The sequence below is a fragment of the Podarcis gaigeae genome (assembly GCF_964106915.1).
Source record: "Podarcis gaigeae genome assembly, chromosome: 7".
Taxonomy (NCBI): Eukaryota; Metazoa; Chordata; class Lepidosauria; order Squamata; family Lacertidae; genus Podarcis; species Podarcis gaigeae.
This window is the reverse complement of record NC_139683.1, coordinates 87,420,642-87,440,913: the sequence shown is the minus strand read 5'-3', so window position 1 is coordinate 87,440,913 and position 20,272 is coordinate 87,420,642. Positions and strand designations below refer to the sequence as shown.

The 20,272-nt window shown below is 37.9% G+C and overlaps 1 protein-coding gene across 24 annotated transcripts in view; it reads left to right on the top strand.

The window, feature by feature from the left end:
* Positions 1-20,272, top strand: part of LOC310848927 (ankyrin repeat and KH domain-containing protein 1-like) — a 91,167-nt gene that overhangs the window by 30,805 nt on the left and 40,090 nt on the right. For 19 of the 24 annotated variants that reach the window (XR_014566699.1, XM_083748533.1, XM_083748532.1 and 16 more), the window contains exons 9-15: positions 357-548; positions 1,199-1,308; positions 2,457-2,544; positions 3,374-3,501; positions 3,675-3,818; positions 4,236-4,338; positions 16,792-17,541. Coding sequence is in view for 22 of the 24 variants with exons in the window: in XM_083748533.1 (XP_083604659.1) it covers positions 357-548; positions 1,199-1,308; positions 2,457-2,544; positions 3,374-3,501; positions 3,675-3,818; positions 4,236-4,338; positions 16,792-17,541 (1,515 nt within the window). In the remaining 2 variants the exon portion in view is untranslated. Of the gene's footprint in view, positions 1-356; positions 549-1,198; positions 1,309-2,456; positions 2,545-3,373; positions 3,502-3,674; positions 3,819-4,235; positions 5,074-5,162; positions 6,571-16,791; positions 17,542-20,272 lie in introns of those variants that run through there. The other 5 variants (XM_083748536.1, XM_083748535.1, XM_083748538.1 and 2 more) reach the window with 2 other exon arrangements.

Genomic DNA, 20,272 nt, shown 5'->3' with positions numbered 1-20,272 from the left:
TTGAGAGAAAATTGCTCTGTTGTACCTCTTTTAAAACCATTTTTTCAAGGTGTTGGGCCTTTTATTGCCATTGTGGTAAGCCAGTGGATTTATTTATTTGATATTTGGTTTTTATATTTGTATACCATACCACACAAGAATCAACCATTCTTCTGGGCAGGTCACAAATAAAAATAAAATAAAATATGAATACAGTAAACTAAAAATATTCATGCAGAAGCTGCGCTAGCACAGAAATTAGCAGAAACCATATGAAGAAATGCAGGCCAATAAAATAGCACTAAAATCCAGTGAGGGGGAACCAATATCAAATGGGCATGCTAATGATTTTTTCCCCTAAATAATTTTTTTTGTAGGTGCTAATATAAACGCACAGACAGAAGAGACACAGGAGACAGCTCTAACTTTAGCATGCTGTGGAGGGTTTTCGGAAGTAGCTGACTTCCTCATTAAGGCAGGAGCTGACATAGAACTTGGTTGTTCTACACCTTTGATGGAAGCGGCACAGGAGGGCCACTTAGAGCTGGTGAAGTATTTACTAGCAGCAGGTATGTTTGCTATTACAGTTGGAAGAGATAAACCAGATAGTGGACCTTCAGATGTTTTTCAACTCTGACTTTAATCACTCTTGACTAGTATGGCCAATTTATTGATGCAAATTGTAATCCCTCAACACTTTCTTGCATGAGTCACAATGTAGTTTCTCCGGAGCAATGAAGAATATAGTCATAATTCTGGAACTATTGGAAATTATTATCAATAATGTAAAAGTATTTAGTATTCATAATGCTTATGTAGTTAATTTTCACAACATTTTTGTGACATGTTTACTACTCTCATCAGGATGACATGCCTAAGACTTCAGCGTCCAGATTCATTTGACTGGTTTTCCCAAGAGCATTTGTGTTCTCAGTGGCAGTCCCTGTACTCAATAGCAAAAGACTTATGAAACTGAGAAATGTTACCAAAGGAACCTGTGATATGCAGAGGGGTGACTTGCTGCTCAGAGAGTGCTAGCCTAAAATAAATATTCTGTCACCTCACCAGTGATTTATTTTTTTAAATGGTGTTTCCAATTGAGGTATCCTGTCAGTAGCATTTGAGAAAGGAAATGTTTTATGAGCCGTTCTAGGTTGAGTGTTAATTGGGTAGATTTTTTAATACATTGTGAGTAATCTAATTCCACACTCTTCCACAGGCGCTAACGTTCATGCAACAACTGCAACAGGAGACACTGCCTTGACCTATGCCTGTGAAAATGGACACACTGATGTTGCAGATGTTCTGCTTCAAGCTGGTGCAGATTTAGTAAGTCTTGAATATTTTTCTAAAATTTTGGAATGTAATAGGAGCTTTTTATTTTCCTTGAAAATGAAGAAGAAAAGTGCCTATGCAAACTAGATGGGGAGAGTAGACCAAATTGTTATCCAGAGGAATGAATGCAAAATAATTCATGAGTGAAAGTATAGATTAACAATTTGTCTAATACTTGGATTCTTACGTCGTGAACTGCCCTGTGATCTTCGAATGGAGGGTAGTATGCAAATTTAATAAATAATAATAAATAATTTTAGTTACAGATAGGTAGCCGTGTTGGTCTGCCATAGTCAAAACAAAACAAAGTCCTTCCAGTAGCACCTTAAAGACCAACTAAGTTAGTTCTTGGTATGAGCTTTCGTGTGCATGCACACTTCTTCAGATACACAGTATCTGTGTATCTGAAGAAATGTGCATGCACACGAAAGCTCATACCAAGAACTAACTTAGTTGGTCTTTAAGGTGCTACTGGAAGGATTTTTTTTTTTGTTTTTAATAAATAATTTTGTAATTGTTCTGTTTACACCAGTTTTTTCATCACTTTGAAAAAATAACAATTTTCAATCTTTGATTTCCTTCCAGCAGTGCATGTTCCTTGTATTTCTTTTCTTTAATTGGTTCTATTTGCTGATTTATCAGGAAGTGCCAATGGGACAAGATTTTATATCATTTATTTAACTGGACTAAATATGTAAAAGGGTGTTCAAAATGGAAAAGGTTGTTTGTATTCTGCATGCTTCAAGTACAACAACGGGTGAAGTGCATGACTGGTGTTTTTAGGTCAGGTTTTTGTGCACAGCTTGTACTATAGTATCAAAAATGTTTACAAAAGCATTGTCGTATACCACCTTTGGTCCATTTGACAGGCAAAGCCCCTTCCTTATCCCTAATCTTCAGGTTGTGTTTGGTCCAAACTGTTTAGTGTTCTGTTTAGCTCTTGGGTAAGACTTCAGTCTTTTTGTTTCTGTTTGTGACTCTCACCTATTTTGAAGGGGGCTTTCTTTTGCCTCACTGAAAAAAGCATCAGCTCTACCTTAAGCTTGCCTGCTGATCTTGCTCTAGAATATTAGCAAATTAGTTCTTCTCTTTACTTTCCCCCACAGTATGGATTTCACTTTCTTTATAATATTTCTAAACAGGAGCATGAATCTGAAGGTGGAAGAACACCACTGATGAAGGCTGCAAGAGCGGGTCATCTATGCACTGTACAATTTCTTATTAGCAAAGGTTGGTAGTAGTAATAGTAACATTAGTAGCTGAAGGAAGGATTGCTTGACAGTTGGCTGTTAGGAAGAATATGTTGCTTTATAGCAAACATTACCTTTTGCTATACATATAATGTTTTGTACTAAATGTATGTTTGGGATGAGTTTCCTTTGCAATTTTATAAGAACCGTACTTGGACCGTGTTTTTGAAAGCTCAGTGCTTCATATACTACTACTTCTTAAAATAATCCTCTTTTCATATCTCCATAAAGTATTACAACCCCCATGCCCACATACTTGGAGTATGAGATTTAGTGTATCTTGCTTGAGGTTATGCACTTGTGGCAGAGGCAGTGTTACAGGGGTTGTCTCGTTCTTGTAGCTGAAGACTAACTGCAGCAGGTTCAGGTTAACTGTCATTTGGTATACAATGCTTAATGAAAAATGAGTTTACCAGCATTTTCTTTTAAGCGAACATGAAATATGAACGTGAACCTTTAAATATTTTGGTACCTGACTATGTCATACTTGGAGTAGGCCTATTGAAACCAATTGATTTAAATTGGCCAGCACTGGTTTCAATGAGTCTCCTCTGTTTATGACAGAGCTGTACTGTCCTTTAGAACTCAACTATTTAATTTATATTCCAAAATTAACATACAGCTAATAACAAACTGGCTTTTACTATGTGAAATGTTTTTAAAACCTAAATGTAAGCAATTTCCTCTTCACTTGCAAATTATTGTTCATTTTAAAATTAAATGATTTGGAATCTCATTCCCAACAAATGGTGTCTTTGCATTAACTTTGTTCCTTGAAATTTCCCTTTAATTACATCTCTTTGCGATAGGTGCCAATGTTAACCGAGCTACAGCTAATAATGACCACACAGTGGTGTCACTGGCATGTGCTGGGGGCCATCTTGCTGTTGTTGAGCTGCTCCTAGCTCATGGTGCAGACCCTACTCATCGTCTTAAGGTATTCCAAGTAACTCATTTTATTATTTTACAGTATATACCTTATGTCAGTTGTATTGGCTAATGCTCCCAAAGTATGTTAACTATAAGGTTGGTTTTGTTGTGTATACCTAGTTAGTACAGTACTCAGATCACAAACTACTATAATCTGTCTTCTTAAAATGTGTATTCCAGGATGGCTCGACCATGCTCATTGAAGCTGCGAAGGGTGGTCACACAAATGTTGTTTCCTATTTATTGGATTACCCAAACAATGTTCTATCAGTTCCAACTGCAGATATGTCTCAGCTCACACCGCCATCTCAGGATCAGTCTCAGGTAAGCTGTAAAGCTTTTAACTATAGCAGTGGAAAATGAATGTTTACTTTTACCAGCTTGACATAAATGGTGCAAGTTTTTATATAGATATAGAATATGAATTAGATATAGAATATGAATAGTACAATTTGAGTAAAAGTCAAGTAGAGAGAAACTCCCAAGAACAGTGATTCAAAATTCAGATGTGCTACCTCTTCTATTTCTCATGCTGTTGGATTTCTTAAAAAGCTTAACTCTTAAATTTGAGTGGAGGAAAATCCAGTTCCATACTAAAAGCTCACAAAAGCTTGTTTGAACAGTACACTTAATGCTGTGCGCGTACAGGGTGTGAGGAGAGTATCCTACTTGATTTGGATTAATGTTCAGGTTACTTTAAAATCCACTGATAAAAGTTTTTAATCTGAGTTGATTTTGCAGGTTCCACGTGTACCAATGCATACACTTGCCATGGTTGTACCTCCCCAGGAACCTGACAGAGCTCCTCAAGAGAATCCCCCTGCACTTTTGAGTCTCCCAAAAGGTTAGTATGCAAACATTTTTTAATTGTATAACTTGTGCTAGGATTCTGAATTCATTGTGTGTCTGGGGCTTGGGAAGTATTTGGGACTTGATAGTGAATGGTGCAGGTCTGTTTCTCTTTAGTCATTTTAGTATAAGATTTTGAAAACATACTAGCAGTTATCTAAAAAACTGCTTTGGCTCCATGCCTGGAGTTGTGCTATTCCAGTGATAACTTTTGATTTGAACAGCCAGTGGCAACCTTACCATCACATGGTACCATATCTCAAACTCCTTTTAACGCTCCCTTCAGTTTCAAAGCTCTCTGCCATGTTGCATGGAGGTTACTGTTAACAAAAGCAAGTTTTAGATGATATTCAACTAAGTTGAATTAATGACCATGACTTAGTTAAGTCCATTAATTTTGATAGGTCTATTATAAGAAAAACTTTCCTGAATATCGCTCATTAGTTACTAGTTGAATAATATATTTGGTAACATACTTTAGTAAAATATTCAACCATGTTTAGTTATACTTGTAAGAAGCTGCCTCTAATAGATTTAGTAGATTTCTGAACTTGGCAGTAAAATTGCATCTTCACCAGTAGTAAAAAATTGTGTGACAGATTCAACAAACAGTGACCAACTGTAGTATTCATTTACACATTTCCTTAGCTGATTTTATTATTGCTGTAAATGAGGTCAAATAGGAAATTCTGTATTTTGCAGAATTTTGAAGTACAAAGAAACTCCTTGTGTAGAATCATAGAATCATAGAGTTGGAAGAGACCACAAGGGCCATCGAGTCCAACCCCCCTGCCAAGCAGGAAACCCCCTGCCAAGCAGTGTACCTGTTGCAGAAAATGTATTGTCTTGGGTTAGCAAAATCTGTGATTCACCTAGCCAAACATGTTTTGTGTCAAGCAAATGCTTGATGTACGCATGCTCTCATATGTGCTTTCTCGTGCTCGCTCTCTCGTGCTCGCTCACTCTCTCACACATCCACACACCCACACACCACAGTCTCCAATTGTTTTTCACCATGTTTGTGAAATACATGGCTAGTGGACCGTATTCAGCTTGGTGGTTCATATGCTGTACAGTTTGTTCTTTCTCATTCTGGACAGTTTGCCCAGCTGTTAAATGATAACAGTTGCATTAAGTGAGTGAGTCAACTTAGATTTCAAAGAACTTACAAGTTTGTATGTATAGCCTTTCTGGAGACCTATGAATGTGATTAATCAAATGTTTGTAGAGTCCATTAAATAAAGCATAATACTTGGTAGAAAGTGAAATGAGCACGGTTGTACTCAGAAGTGACAGAATTTTGCAGTGCAAAATCAATGCAGAATTGTTAATTAAAACTGATGCATCTGCATATTTATTTAGTGTAAAGAATATGCTAGGTGCTGTGCAGCACATAATGTGATGGCTCTTCTCTGAAGGTTTAAGAGTAGGGGAGCTAAGTTGTACAGAAGGCCAGAAAGATGAGAAGATATTGGGCAAGTTGGGATTTTTGGGTAAGGTTTTTTAAGGGAACACTGAGATCCTCAGAATAGGTTGAACAAAACATTCTTAGAACAAGTTATATATAGTGCTTTTTCTAAATTCTCAAAGTGCTTCACATATAATAGGCAAGCTTAAGATAGGCTGCTATCATATGAATTATGCACACAGGCATCCAAATTATTTTCATGGAAAAGATTTGTATCATATAGAGCACTCCAGTAATTTACTTTATTTCACCTAGTGGATTGTGTGATTTATTCTGATTTTTCTTGTCCTGAAGAAAGACAAGGAGCTTTGCCAGAGTACTGAATTCTTGACTCCAAACACTAGAAATATTTTTGAACCGTACCTCTGCCTTCTGGGATTTTAATTCACATTAGCCACATTTTTCAAAATTTATATTTTCATCTAAGAGAACAGCTTTTCAGTGACAGAAAATTCCTAATTGAAGCCCTTAGTTGGCTAAAATATTTTGCATAATTTATCAAATTTATGCAGCTGAAGCTGTTTTATGTGTTAGAAAGGTTCAGCTGCCTATAAATCTTGTTCCATGACAAGGACATGAACTGTTCTCACTGAAGCAAGTTGCCCCCTTAGCACTCAAATGAAATTTCTCTTGATAAGTGCCTGTGTGTCATTTCAGTTTGAGAACAGAACACCAGACAAGGCTTCCTACTCTGAACTTAAAAAGGCTCCCAAGGTAGTAGGTAAAAATCCATAAAAACGGTAATCCTGAAAAAATAAATAGATCTAATTCATCACAAAAAAAAAACCTAGCAGCTTGTCCATGGTCCCCTGCCAAAATAGTGTACCATACTCATTCCCACTGTCTCCTGAAAGAGAGGCAGCGTTGCAGGTGGAGAGGAAGCTTCATTCTTTAGAAGCCACTACTAGAAAAGCTTTGTTTTAATAAATATTTTTTTCTCTGTGAGGGGGTTTATTGCTTTAGTTTGTTTATGCTTTATGTTTTTGCATTTTTGTATTGTAAACCTCCCTGTGATCTTTGGATGAAAGGCAGTATAGAAAATAAATATTTGTCCTTTGTGGCCACTGGGCCTAGTCTCTGTGAGGTAGTGCACACCATAGGGAAGCCAACAAAGTGATGTATTCTGATAAAATGGAAATGGATCTCTTGTCCATGTATATGCATAAACACTTGTAACTGCCAGGCCTTTAAGCCTCTTCAACTCTTTGTTAAATACAAATTTTGTAAAATTTTCTCATGATTCATGAAGTAGAGCAGAATCCACTTCTGTACTAGCGATGCTTCTCTGAGGGCCAAACTGCATGTTACATGTGTTCCAGCTGGCCACTTATCTTGAAATCAAAACAGCCCTGGGCCCCCAATCTGCAACATATTCATGATTGGGATGGGAGCCCTGTTCCAGTCTCCTGTTGAAAACTTCTACCTCCCAATTGCTACTTGCTTCTAAAGATGCTGGATACTGCAAACAGCATGTGTTGGGGGCCATAAACTGCTAGGAGGTTTTGACAGGAAACCATAAGTGCCTGTGTTCTGGATTGGAGCATCACGCTGGTTGTTTTGTAAAAATGAGTGGCCACCTTAAGCACAATTTCTAAAACCATATGAAGAGCACAAGTGAGATCTACAAAAAAAGTAGTATGTAGTGCTTTTGTTCAGGATATTTTATTTCATTTACTCTGCATCCTCCTCCAAGCAGTCAGCTGGCTTTCCATGGCAACTAAGCATAGCCCTAATTGGACGTGTTGTTTTTTTTGGAGGGGTCATTCCCTGCTTTACATTTTTGTACTTCAGGGAACCTTAGGAGTCTTCCAGGCCTGTTGATAGCTTCCTCTTGTGCTATTTTAGCAACATGGTCACTGGCATTCGTGATTCAACCTAAAGGGTCATTTGAAGTTCAGAGCGTTTTTAAGAGACTGCATTCAATAAGCAAGTTTTACTCAAGCAGTTTGATTCAGGTTCTGACCTCAACTGTATATAGCATGTTAGAAATCAGCATATTTCAGTTATGATGAAGCAGTGGAATTTTAGCAATGATTATAACTGTCTTGTGCTATGCATTTAGAATTTTATGGTATAATACGAACAAATTGTCCCAAAATGTTATATTCTGTTATACATTAGCATTAGAAAGAAGTGATCTGGAACGCATGAGATGCTATAGACATTTTTGGAAGCTCCAAATAACATCTACAGAAGCTACTTGCCTGCCTAAACATCTCTTTGTGGCCTTAAAAGGGGGGGGCTGCACCCCACACTTTTGAACTGTTTCCCTGCTCATACTCCTGATGTCAATTCTTACCTCACCATAGCTGAGCAAACAAGTGGCTTGTTTGCCAAAAGGTATCAAGGGAGGTCAGGCTTTGAACTGAGTGGTGGTGGAACCTGATGAGGATCAGCAGAACTCGTCTCAGCAGCCTCCCAGTGCCCTATTTTGTCTACAAAATTGCAGCTTCCTACCAGTATTTGAGGCATTGCACCACCACTCATGGATGTAGTTTAAAAACACTATTTAAAAAGAGACAAGTATGTCTACCAGTTAATCCCAAACCCCCCAAAACTTTTGAAGACCCCCCCAGCTTGTCTGCCTGCAAATGGGGCAACAGATTTGGGATGGGGTGGGGGAGCCTTTTGGTTCCACATTAGGTTGTTAGAGATGCATGCAGATATTGTGTGCTTGGTGGAGGAGGCTAAGCAACCTAGTGTTAGGAATATTGGGCAAATATGCAACTACAACAACTACAACTACAACAGTGTAAATCTTTTTCACACATATACACACATTGTCTGTTGCCTCCCAAGTGCAGCAGTTTATTTTTCCCCATAGGAATAAATTGCAACAATTCACTTAAATGGCAGAAATCAAATATTTGCATTTGAACACTGTGGGAGGTGGTTGGAGGCTAAATCTTTGCCCTGCCCCTTCTGATTCCAGTGCTGGGGTGAGAAACAGCTATGTTGGAGTTCATCTTGTTTATTCTGTGGAAAACAATGGGAGCAACTTAAAACCAAACCATTCTTTTGGGTCTGGAAGGCAGGTGTATTTCTGGAAAACGTTACTGTAAATGAATATTTTGAGATAAAAGACAGGAAACTAAAATGTTTTTAGCATGACCTGGGTATACTGAAGCAAAAAACATTACTTCTCCAAGCTCAATTGTGAGTGTTTGACCTTCTAACTTAAGAGGGGAAATGCTAAGAAAAGCACCATTTTGAATTTTGTACTTCTCCCTATGTGCAAATGCTTTCTGCATATTGCTTCAAATTTGTTAAAGTAATTGCTTGACTACCACAATATGACTGGGAAACAATTTTTGACTAGGAAACAATTACACAGTTCAAAGTTCAGTGTGACTCCAGGCAGTGAGCTTTATTGTTTATTATAAATAAGCTGTATTTATAATAGTTATAGAACATTGGTCCGTACTTTACATTAAGAAAATAGAATGCCACAAAACAAGTGCAATATATGAACAAGACTAAAACCCAACATTCGCAGAAGACTGAGAAACAATTCCATTAAGGATGGTGGTAATAGCACTACCATTCAAGACAAAATCTCCTGTGTTGCCAAAAGATAAAGGCAGATTACTTTATGATGCTTTCACTGATGTGCACATCCTAAGAAGCACATAGGTTATGGCTATAGACACGAGTGGATAAATACTACAAGCTGCACATCTAGACTACAATCGTAGTCAGCCTGTAGTGGTTGACTTTATGGCAGCTGAACTAAATATTATTTAGTGTCTTAAGGACACAACTGAGTCATAACAAGACTCAGAAAGCAGACCTTATGACATGATGACATAATGAATTGTGTCTAGATGAAGAAAGTCAAGTATTCCAGCTGAATGATGATTGGGAGTGCTATATAATGCTGGCTAAGGAGTTTTCCCCTGTCATTCTGAATACCTGCAGTAGAAGGGCAGCACAAAGGGAAAGCCCCTATCTTAGCTTCAGAACGTTTTCCATTTCTTTCTACTTCTTGCAAAATGCCCCCAAGACGATGAATTTCAGCAAATTTAAGCATACATCTGTGATACATCTAGTACTTGAAAACCAGGAGACTGACAAAACTATAACTATTCCCCAGTATGCACTGGAGTAGGATAAACATGTATTTGCCTTTAATTTATATAGCTCTAAAGCACTATAGTATTATGACAATGCCAGCTTATACAGGATTATTTGTAAGGACAGAGGATGCAATAAAGTGCACAGAGAACAGCTGCTTTATGTCCTTGAGACTTCTACAAGGTGATTAGGTTGTTCTTGAAGGATGACACTTAAGCCAAATGTTCAGTACTAAGTGTGCTGCACAGGATCTTGTCTATGGAATTTTCAAGGTGAAGAAATTAAGAACAGAAGACGTTGGACTGGGTTGCACTGTGCACCAAACCACATGAGCAAACGGTATGCTGTGCTTAGCCCACAAAGAAGCCACTAACTCTGCTCTGAACAGGCATTCCAAAAGGCTGAATTTTGTAGCTTTGAATAAGGCTGATCTTGCCATGGTTTTGCTCAGGGAGTTGTTTTTAGTACTCTGTGCTTGCTGGAAGACGTTCATATGCAGTAGAAAGTCATCAAATAAGACAAAATGATGTAATTCTTATGTCAATACATGAAGCAGACATAAGGTTGCTTCTACATGTTATACAGAAAGTTATGTAGAAATATATATGCAAAAGACTGAGATTTTTAGAGGTTGTGTTATTTTTACAAAACGTTGTAGAAGTACTAGATGATGTGGGTGACATCACAGAAAATGCATTGTATAACCATCAATGAAGTATTCAACAAGCAACTGAATGATTCAGCAACAGAATATCTACCCTCTCTGTCCCATTCTACCATGATTGATTTGTGGCTCAGATTTCTATTTTACCAGCCAAGTCAGGGAACTGCCTAGCAGGTGAGGGATTTTGAGGCCTTGTATTATCAGACAGGCAAGCACTACGCCTTCATTCTAAATGGCTTCTTAGATACTGAGTCACCTCAAGTCCTGAGGGTGATATTGAAGAATCTGGAGCTGGTGGGCAAGATGTGTTGGGGCATATTGGGTCCTCTGAATCTGCAGCCTCATGCAAGATGTCTTTGAGCGTGGTAGTCTTGGGAAGGTTCTGTATATACTGATTCCCTTTGAACCATATATGTTATGGAGCCAGCAATAAAGTTGTCGGCTTCCTTCAAGGGCCTCATCCCGTTCTGACTAGTCCTGATAGGAAAGTGGTAGGGCATCATACCTTTTATGTATTTACTGAGTGGGACACTTCACCTTCACAGCAAATTCAGCATTTGAAAGCCTGTTGAGAGAACCATCACCTAATTAATAATTTGGAGAAGGCAAGCTCACAGATAAAACCATCATATCCACTAAGAAGTTTTTGTGAAGAATATACAATGTGAAGGCAACTGACTCTGATTTTCCAACACAAAATTGGAAATGTTGCCACCAAGAAGTGACATTCTTCATTTTCACTCAGTGTGCAGTATTGAGTCATCTGGAGAAATTTTCTTTTTGCCATTGTAGAGCTCCCAGTGCCAGCAAATACTGGTTGGAAATGCTCTTAATCAGTTATTCTGATTGTTCAGATGTCAGATGTCCAGCTGTTTGTTTGGAACTAATCTGTTGTTAAAGCCAAACAAAGTGTGTACCTTTGAGATGCAAATATAGCAAATCTACATTCATGTCAGTTCAACAGATACTTTGGCCTGGTTCACATGTATTGACAAACCATAGTCCAAAACTGTGGTTTACCTTGAACAAGCTGGTGCACACTGGCTTAGCATTATGTGTGAATCTGTGCTTGTGGTTTGTTTCTCTCCGGACAAACTGCAAGTGGATGCAAAGGTTTTTCCCTGGCTTACTACTCATGATTCGATTGGGAGAAACAAACCATGAGCGCTGATTTGCAGATGACACTAAGGCAGCTGCTCCAATAGTTTGTTTTCCAGCTCTAGAAAGGAACAAACAGAGCAGCACGCACAAGCAAGCTGCTCGTTTGAGCTAAGCCATTGTTTGTTTCTGATCATGCTTTATTGTTAAATATGATTGAGGCCACTGACTACTAGAGCACATTCATGGATGTCCAACTTGAAATGCCTGTAAGCATAATGACTGTCAAAAGATTAACAGTGCAATTCCTTTTCTTAGTTGGTACCAGTATCATTTACAAATTTTACTGTTTGTGTTAATTTCAACTTTTTTGTTATATACTGCTTTCATTTTTTTTCCAGTTGAGCTAAAACTATGGACAGTGTTGCATGGAATTTACAAAAATCACATTTTTTAAAAAAAATTTGAAGGTCAAGAACTCAATTCAGCTTGGAAGCCATCATTTTCATAACCATTAGCCAAAATGTGTTATGTAATATAGTTTCCCAGCTTTTACCCCTTTTTCCAAGCCTCTTTTCCAGAAATCCATCTAGATTATTTACTTACACAAGAGAAAATAAAGGGATTTTGCCAGGGGATTGGAGGGAAGAGGCTGTTTTTGTCTTTTTAAGTTGCTCAGAAGTGCATGTTTGGGTACTGCTTGATTCATTCACCTAAAACTTTGTGGAGATGTGAAGTGTTTTTGTTAGCTTTACTAGCACAAAAGCTGTGGCCCTTCCATTTAGTTCTGATTTAAACCTTTGTGTAGCTACTCAGAAATTTCAATATGCCATAAGACTTGAAGTAAAAAATGACTGTTGCGGAGGGAGGAATTAGTCAATGGGTGCCTACTATATCAGGGCTGCACTATCTCAGTTAAGCTTCCCAGTGTCTTCTACCTTCAACTGGAGATGGTTTCAACTTTTATAAGGTCTTAAAACTGCTTCAGCCTCAAATGGCTTCCTCTCAGATGTTTCATTGTAATTGCCTCAATCTGTAAAAAAAAACCCCTCCAAAATATTTTGTCTAGACACCACATTAGGCCAGCAAGCTCATTCTCATTGACTGTACGCTTACAGAAATTCCTCTTTGTGATTTACCCAGACACAACCCTCTTTTTTTAGAAGTCCTACAGGGTTAATTGGGGTGGGCTTTGAGTTGAAGATTACAACTTTAATTTTATGAAGTTCTGGCATATTTTTTATGTTTTTGATTTCATGATATACCTGCTCCAAGCCCTAGGGATAGGATGGGATAGAAATTAAAATCTATGAAATTTTTGGGCAGCTAGTGTACCGTATTTTTTCTGACAAAAGCCATGCCAATTTTCCTTCTGATTACAAATTAAGACATGACTTTGACAACCTTTATCTTATGGATCATAGACACCATTTTCTTCTAGAACCTAAATACTTGAAAGCATATTAATAAGTTCTAGTTTTGGATTCCTGGGCCTTCAAGTTCCATGAACAACTTAAGGGACTTGGGAATTGAGCTGAATTTCCATGTTTTTATTGTTGTGAATTAGACTGCCTGGAGAGTGAGGTGATGGGTGATGCTAAGCCTCGTTTATCCTGATAGCTATGAGTTGTACTGACTGCTGAAGTACATTAGCATATACTTTTTTAAAAAACAACAACCCACATACTTACCTTAATATATATATATATATTCAGCTATACTGCAATTTATCATACTCTCAGTCTGAGTTGATGGGTAAAAGCTCATTAAATTTTGGACAGGGGAATACCAAAAACATATTTTCCTTTCTGCAAAGGTCTTGGCAATTTAGAGACATTGAGCAGCTGGCTTGGGGTTCTGTGTTGGGATTTAGTTTAGTTTAGTTTAGGTCTTTCCCACTACGGACACTGCTTAAATGCATTTCAAACCGAAATGTTCAAAAATCCATTTGGTCTAGTCTACAGGATTCAAGTTTTCTGTCAGTTTCAGTGTATACTTGCAGTATACAATTGAGCTGTGTGACCACATGAGTGGCTTCTTTACTCATGCATTAGAAGGGGTGTCCAATAACAGCTTAGTTGGCAGAAGGCACCAACTAAGCACATGAAGAAGCAAGGCTTAAGCCAGTTGTCACAACAGTTTCAGACATGACTCCTGCCCTTGCAGGAGTTACAAAGGGGTTACGTTCGGAGGATTATGCCTAAAGCTAAAACCATGTGTAGTCAAAACACATTGGTTTCAATGGCCAATGGGATTGCAAAAGTCATTTTTCCTGGAACCCTGCTTCCCCTCACTTTCTTTTTGGCCACACGTGTAAAACTGAATGCACATAAACTATGGGCTTACTGTACTTGCACTAGAAAGGTTATACTTGTTGTTATTGGTTTCATAGATTAATAAATTGTGTCACAGCCAGGAGATATCAAAGCAGTGTGCAATTAAGAGTAAACAATAGATTCAACCCCTGCATCTAAAAGTTTTATATAACAGTAATTGTGGGAGTGGAGTGACTTCTCCTCCAAAACAAAATGATGAATGGTGCCCTATAGCATATTAGTAGCCAGTGTAGCACTCTCACCAGAAGTGGTATATGGGGTTGATGGGATACTACCGTTAACAGCCTAGCTGCTGCATTCTACACCTTTCTGGCTAAGGTCAAGGCATGTAGGTCATCCTGTCCTGAGGTTTCCAATGCCTGGACTACTGTGGCCAAGCTATCTTATTCCAGAAACTGCTATAATTGTCTTACGAAACAAAGCTGGTAAAAAGTACCCACTGCTTCAGGTGGAGTGTAAGTCTGTCCAGAACAGGTAACTGATGTATCTCCCAGACCTGGGAACCACTTATCCACAGGGCCTCCTTTTTGCCAGGGCTTAAATTCAGTTTATTGGCCCTTATCCATCCCACACCTGTGCCCAGACACTGGTCCAAAGCCCACATAGCCAATTATAATTCAGATGTTGCAGAGAAGAGTTGACACTGCTCCAAAGCCCATAACAACCATTTCCAGCTGCTCTATGTAGATGTTAAATATCGTTAGGGATAAAAAAGTGCCCTGTGGCACCTGATAACACAAATGCCAAGGCCCAAGAGACCTACTTTTTGCCAACTTGTGAATAATGGTGATATTACCTTCCTCTGAGGTGGCCAAAAACATATTTCACCTTAGCCATTCAGATATTTCAAGGCACATGTTTTCTCTGACACAAGTTTTGATGCTCCTTTAGAAAACAATTATACATGAAGCTTCCTCCAGCATTGCTCTTCTGCCTCGGCTTATACCAGGTGTGGTCAACATGGTGCCCTCCAGATGTTGCTGTACTACAACTTCCATCTGTTTTCTGTTATGAGCACAGTATCGCGTCTCTCTGGTTTTCTCCTCCTGGACTTCCTGATAACTTAAATTTCTTATTAGGCTAACCTTGTGAGACTCAATGTACCTATGCCCTATAGCTTGTTGTTAGATTATATTTTTTGTATATGGTATCAATATAATATTTTTGGAGTAGTTTTGAAATATTCAAAATGTTTATTTGTATTGGATCCCAGTAGAATAATAATACTGTCAAAAATATGTGATGGGAGAAGGTAAAGGGAGAGAGTTGACATATACAAATCCCATCCTCAAGTCAAATCAACACAGTCCTAGGTCTATGCTTTGAGCTGTGACCAAACTTAGTTCACTTTAATATTATTCTTAGAGTAATACAGATGAATTTAGGTTTTTTTCTTCAAATAAAAAAGTGGCATATGTTAATGTAAAAAGATTCATAATGAAGGTGAATGGTGACCAAATGCTTCTCTCTTCAGATGACTGATAGAATTAACAGTCCTGATGTGTTGAGAAAATAAAAACATAACAGTGGTCCAGTCAATTACTTGGTGTGCTGGCAACTTTAAAGTTGGCTTAATATGTGATTTTCATACTGCAGGCGGTGTCAGTTAATGTATATCACACTGGTCCTATTAAGGCAATATAATTTAATTGTGCCTATAGGTTTGCAAGGTTTCATGCCTCAGCACAACTCCAAAGATAGGAAAGCTCAATTAATCTTGCATCAAGACAGTACTAACTTTTTTAAGCATATCGTTCAGAACTTGACATTGAATATATATATAACTATAGCGCCCCAAACCCACACATTAGTTCATTTTTAGCTAAACTTGTTGTAGTGGTGCTATAGTATAAGAGTTGCTGTGAGCATCATAAAATCTGAGTCAAAACACAGTGTTAAAAGCCGGTAGTAGTAATGCTCTGTCTTGTCAAATAAACTTGTTTGAGATTATTAGAACAGCTTGTGTTGCCATGTAATTTTGAAACTTGAGGGTACATAAAGGCCATCTTGAAATTGCATATTCACCCCATTAAATGTTGTATCTTTTAGTTGTTTCTTTTCTTTTTCTCCCTCTCCCTCACACACAAACTAATTTTTTTTTTGGGGGGGTTAAATATTAGTGCATTAATGTAACATTGACTTTTGACATCTGCACAGCAAAGCTCTGAGCAAAGGATGACTTGAATTTGTAGAGGTACTGATACAGGATAGCTATTTCTTGCTGGATGCCTTTTGTGGTGCATTTAAACCTTTGAACTGAACTGTTCAGAGAAACAGGGCTTTCTGCAGCAAATGCTCATTTGCTTTTAATAAATGTTCAAGATTTTTGCATTGGTCCGTGTACTGAGGAATATAGCTGTTTGCAATTTTTACAGTATGTTCTTAAAGCACAACTCCCAGAGATAGGTAGAGCGGCATATGTGTTGGATGTTGTGTGTGTTCTGCAAGTTAAGTCTCTAGTGTTGCAGCGTATTTATAGGATATTGCTTCTTTTGTCTGTCTGAACGTTAGTTGTCAAGACATCGGTAAATATTCTGTATTTTTTTTGCAGTAGAATTTTATTTATTTGATAAACAATATTTAAGGGGACACATTTTTATTTTAATATTAACATAGTTTTTTTACAACTGGGAGCTAGGGTCCATTTTAAAATTACAATTCTGTCTTGTGCTGTCTGTCCTGATATGAGGTGTAGACTTTAATCTATTTTATGCTAATGTGGTTAGTTATAAAGTTTTGGGTGGGAAAAGCGTGGGGTATGGGTTAACCTCAGCATGGCATTTTTTCAAACATTTTTCGTGTGCTTAGGTACATCCAAGCAGAAGTCAACTTCCCTTCAGGTAGCAGATCAGGAGCTACTGTCACCTTTTCACCCATACCAGCCTTTGGAATGTATAGTGGAAGAAACTGAAGGCAAGCTGAATGAACTTGGACAGAGAATTAGCGCTATTGAAAAAGCACAGCTTAAATCATTGGAGTTAATTCAAGGTGAACCTTTGAATAAAGATAAGATTGAAGAGCTCAAAAAGAACAGAGAAGAACAAGTGCAGAAGAAGAAGAAAATACTGAAGGAGCTGCAAAAGGTGGAAAGGCAATTACAGATGAAAACACAACAGCAATTTACCAAAGAATATTTGGAGACCAAAGGTCAGACAGAGTCACCCCTTACCCATCAGCAGCAGTGCCCACACACAGGTGTCCTCCCAGAAGTGGAAGGCAATGAGGGGCTGCCTGGGGATAGCTTTTCAGAGTTATGGCAGGTTGACAGAATCCTGGCAGGTAAAGATGAGCAGCAGCACTCTCCACCATCTGCTAAGCAAACCGGGTTTGTCCCTCTCCAACCTTTGTCAACGCCACAGTGTAATTTTTCAAGTAACCTAGGCTGTAATGGGACAGATTCTTTTGAACTTCAGAAAGTATTAGGTAATCAGCAAAATGTAGGACAACAGCAGCCAATTGCAGGACATGGTCAGGGGCTGTTAGTTCAAGAACCAGACGGATTAATGGTTGCCACTCCAGCACAGACGCTAACCGACACTCTTGATGACCTGCTAGCAGGTGGGTTGAGAAATATGTTTTCTTGCATTAATGTGTGTGCTCCGTTCCCTCTGCCCTCATTCCCTCTTGCAATTTTCCCTTTGGGGAGTATTTGTTTTAAATATATTTCTTTCTTAGTGCTCTTAATGTTGGCATTCAAGTTATAAATTCCCAAATATTTGGGTTGCTTTATCAAAGGTTAAATATTAATATTTTGCTATATTGAAATCTTCCTATATCAATCCTTTGGGCTTCCACTTCAGTAGTAGTAACTTTTTAAGGAAAACTAGTTACAAGAAACCAAATGGTGTTATGGAAATATGTCTAGTTGACACTTGCCTCTGAAGGTATCACTGGGCTCATGATTTCAACACTCGTGTGAAGGTGCCATTTGTATGACCTGACACACCTCTGTAGCAAGGAGACTTTGATGTATTAAAACACCAGCAGCTTTATTTGGAAATTAACCTACAGGCTTACTCATTCATATATAGTAATATCAGAATATCGTATGCTTGTGAAAATGAACCCTTTGAAATATCCTCTAACTACAAAGCAGCGCTAGAAATACTTGGAGCAGAAAGGGGATGATAGCTCCTGCTTAGGAACAAACTTAGCCTACACTAGCTATTGTCAGCTTAGCTATCACACCATTTTAACATCTTAAATAAGAATAGTTGATTAAGACTAATAGCGTAAGATGCTAGGTAAGAAAAACCATATGCATGGTTTATGTATAGACTGCAAGCTTTAACCTTCATTGTAGAGTAATTTGTGAGGCTGAAAGTAAGAAAAGGGCTTGCCCTTGTGGAGTTTGCAGTGATGTGCTGGCTCCATTTTCCTTTACTGTCTTTGGCAGAATATAGTTTTCCTTTGTGTTTGTATCCTAAACTGCTAAAACCAATGCTAAAACTCCAAAGCTAAAAGTGCTGTGGCCATTCCTTTTAGATGTTGAAGCTGTAGATAGCAGTGTTTATTTGAGTCTACTGCAGTCTGGATGGGTCTTGGTTTTGTTTTGAAGCTATATTTGTTTTGTGTTATGTAGTAGGAATACTCCTTTTGAATTTGAAAAAGGGAATGTGAAAGGTGCCTCACCTAACTTGTAAATATAGTTTTTGCTTATTAAATGTTAAGTTATTCTTCTTGTAAGGAAAATAGCCCTCTTGATGACCCTGTTAGCTCATGTTCAATCAAGTAATACTATCAGGTGCGATAAAACAAGAAAAAAGATTTTCTTTGGCTGGGTTGGGTTCAGAAATATAATGCAGCATAACAGAATCCCTTGTAGGAGAAAGGAAAAATATTTATGGATCTAAATGAAGTGTCTTTTACTTTTTTATTGTGCCAGCATTTTATGGATACATTTTCATAGATGATATCTCATAGAACTGGTGCTGTCTAATCTGTTGGAAGTTTGCTTGAAATGGATATCATGTAAGTGAAGTGATTTTCCATCTAACTTACCAGCAGTAACCATGTGCTCTGTGCGATTTCCCTTCAACTCAGCCAAAATGAGGACAGGAAAAATAAATCTCATTCTGATTTGGCTTCTTGATGTCAGTATGTGGCTGATAAATCTGATTGAGAGAAGCAAATACTAAATAAACTTAAGTTTTAATAGTGTATATATCACCAACCAGGAACTAGGAGAGTTAGAATTCAGCATTGGGGGAAATCAGAAATTTGAGTAGGCAAAAATCCACTTGAAATTGAATTGGTGTGAAGATGTTTGGAAAATGTGTAGTGAACTTACTAAATTTAATAAGGGAGCTCAGTTAAACTAATTTGCCAAAGTTGTGTACTGTTTATGATTTATGTCTTTTTGAAAGATTATGAAGCTGTTAGGTTTATTGAGTATGTAGGTTTCTGAAACCTACAGCAGACTTTGCAGTTCTCTGTTCCTCATTTGCTCAAGTAAAATGAATGGGAAGGTTGCATATATCATGGAAGGAGGAACAGCTGTAATTTTAGGGATTTTCTCTAGTGCCCAGATTAAACACCCCCCCCCCCCGAGAAGAACTATACTAGTGCTCATTGCAGTGTCTGAATCAGCTTAATGGGCAGATTCATATGTTAGAAGAATATTCAGATACTTATAAGTATTGCATTGTTAACGTCATACCTGATAGTAATGAATATGCAGTCTTTGATGTGGCTGACCAGATTTTGAGTCAACTTGAGTCAAGATTGGTTAATGGTTAAACTTCATTTTTTTTTTAAATGGAATTGCTATTTCAAAGGAAATATATGTATCAACATTACTGGCTTCTAAACTAATAATGAGCATGTCTAACATTTCAGTAATAGACGAAAGATGACAAAGAAAGTAGGCTTGCTGATGACTTGAACTGAGAGGGACTGAAAAATTTCTTTTATTTTTTTAAATCTGTCATATGCTCTTGAGAATGGGAGAGGATTGTCTACAGCACCTTGTGAGAATTGGGCAAGTGGTGGTGGGAATATTGCAGAAGAAATGAGATGTAAGAGTATCTGGTGATAGAAAAGCAATGCTGGAGTGTTCATGCATGCAATTTGAATGTAATGTTCATGTTGTGAATTGCCCTGAGACCTGCAGGTATAGAGCAGTATACAAATTTAATTTAATAATAATAACAACAGGTACTCAATATTTGGTACAAAAAGGAGATGCAACACTGTCTTCAGTGTAGATGTCTTCTTGTCATATATAAGCAACTATTCTCTTTTATGGAGGAGAAGATGGTGAAATATTTTCCACAGCTACTGTGGGAAG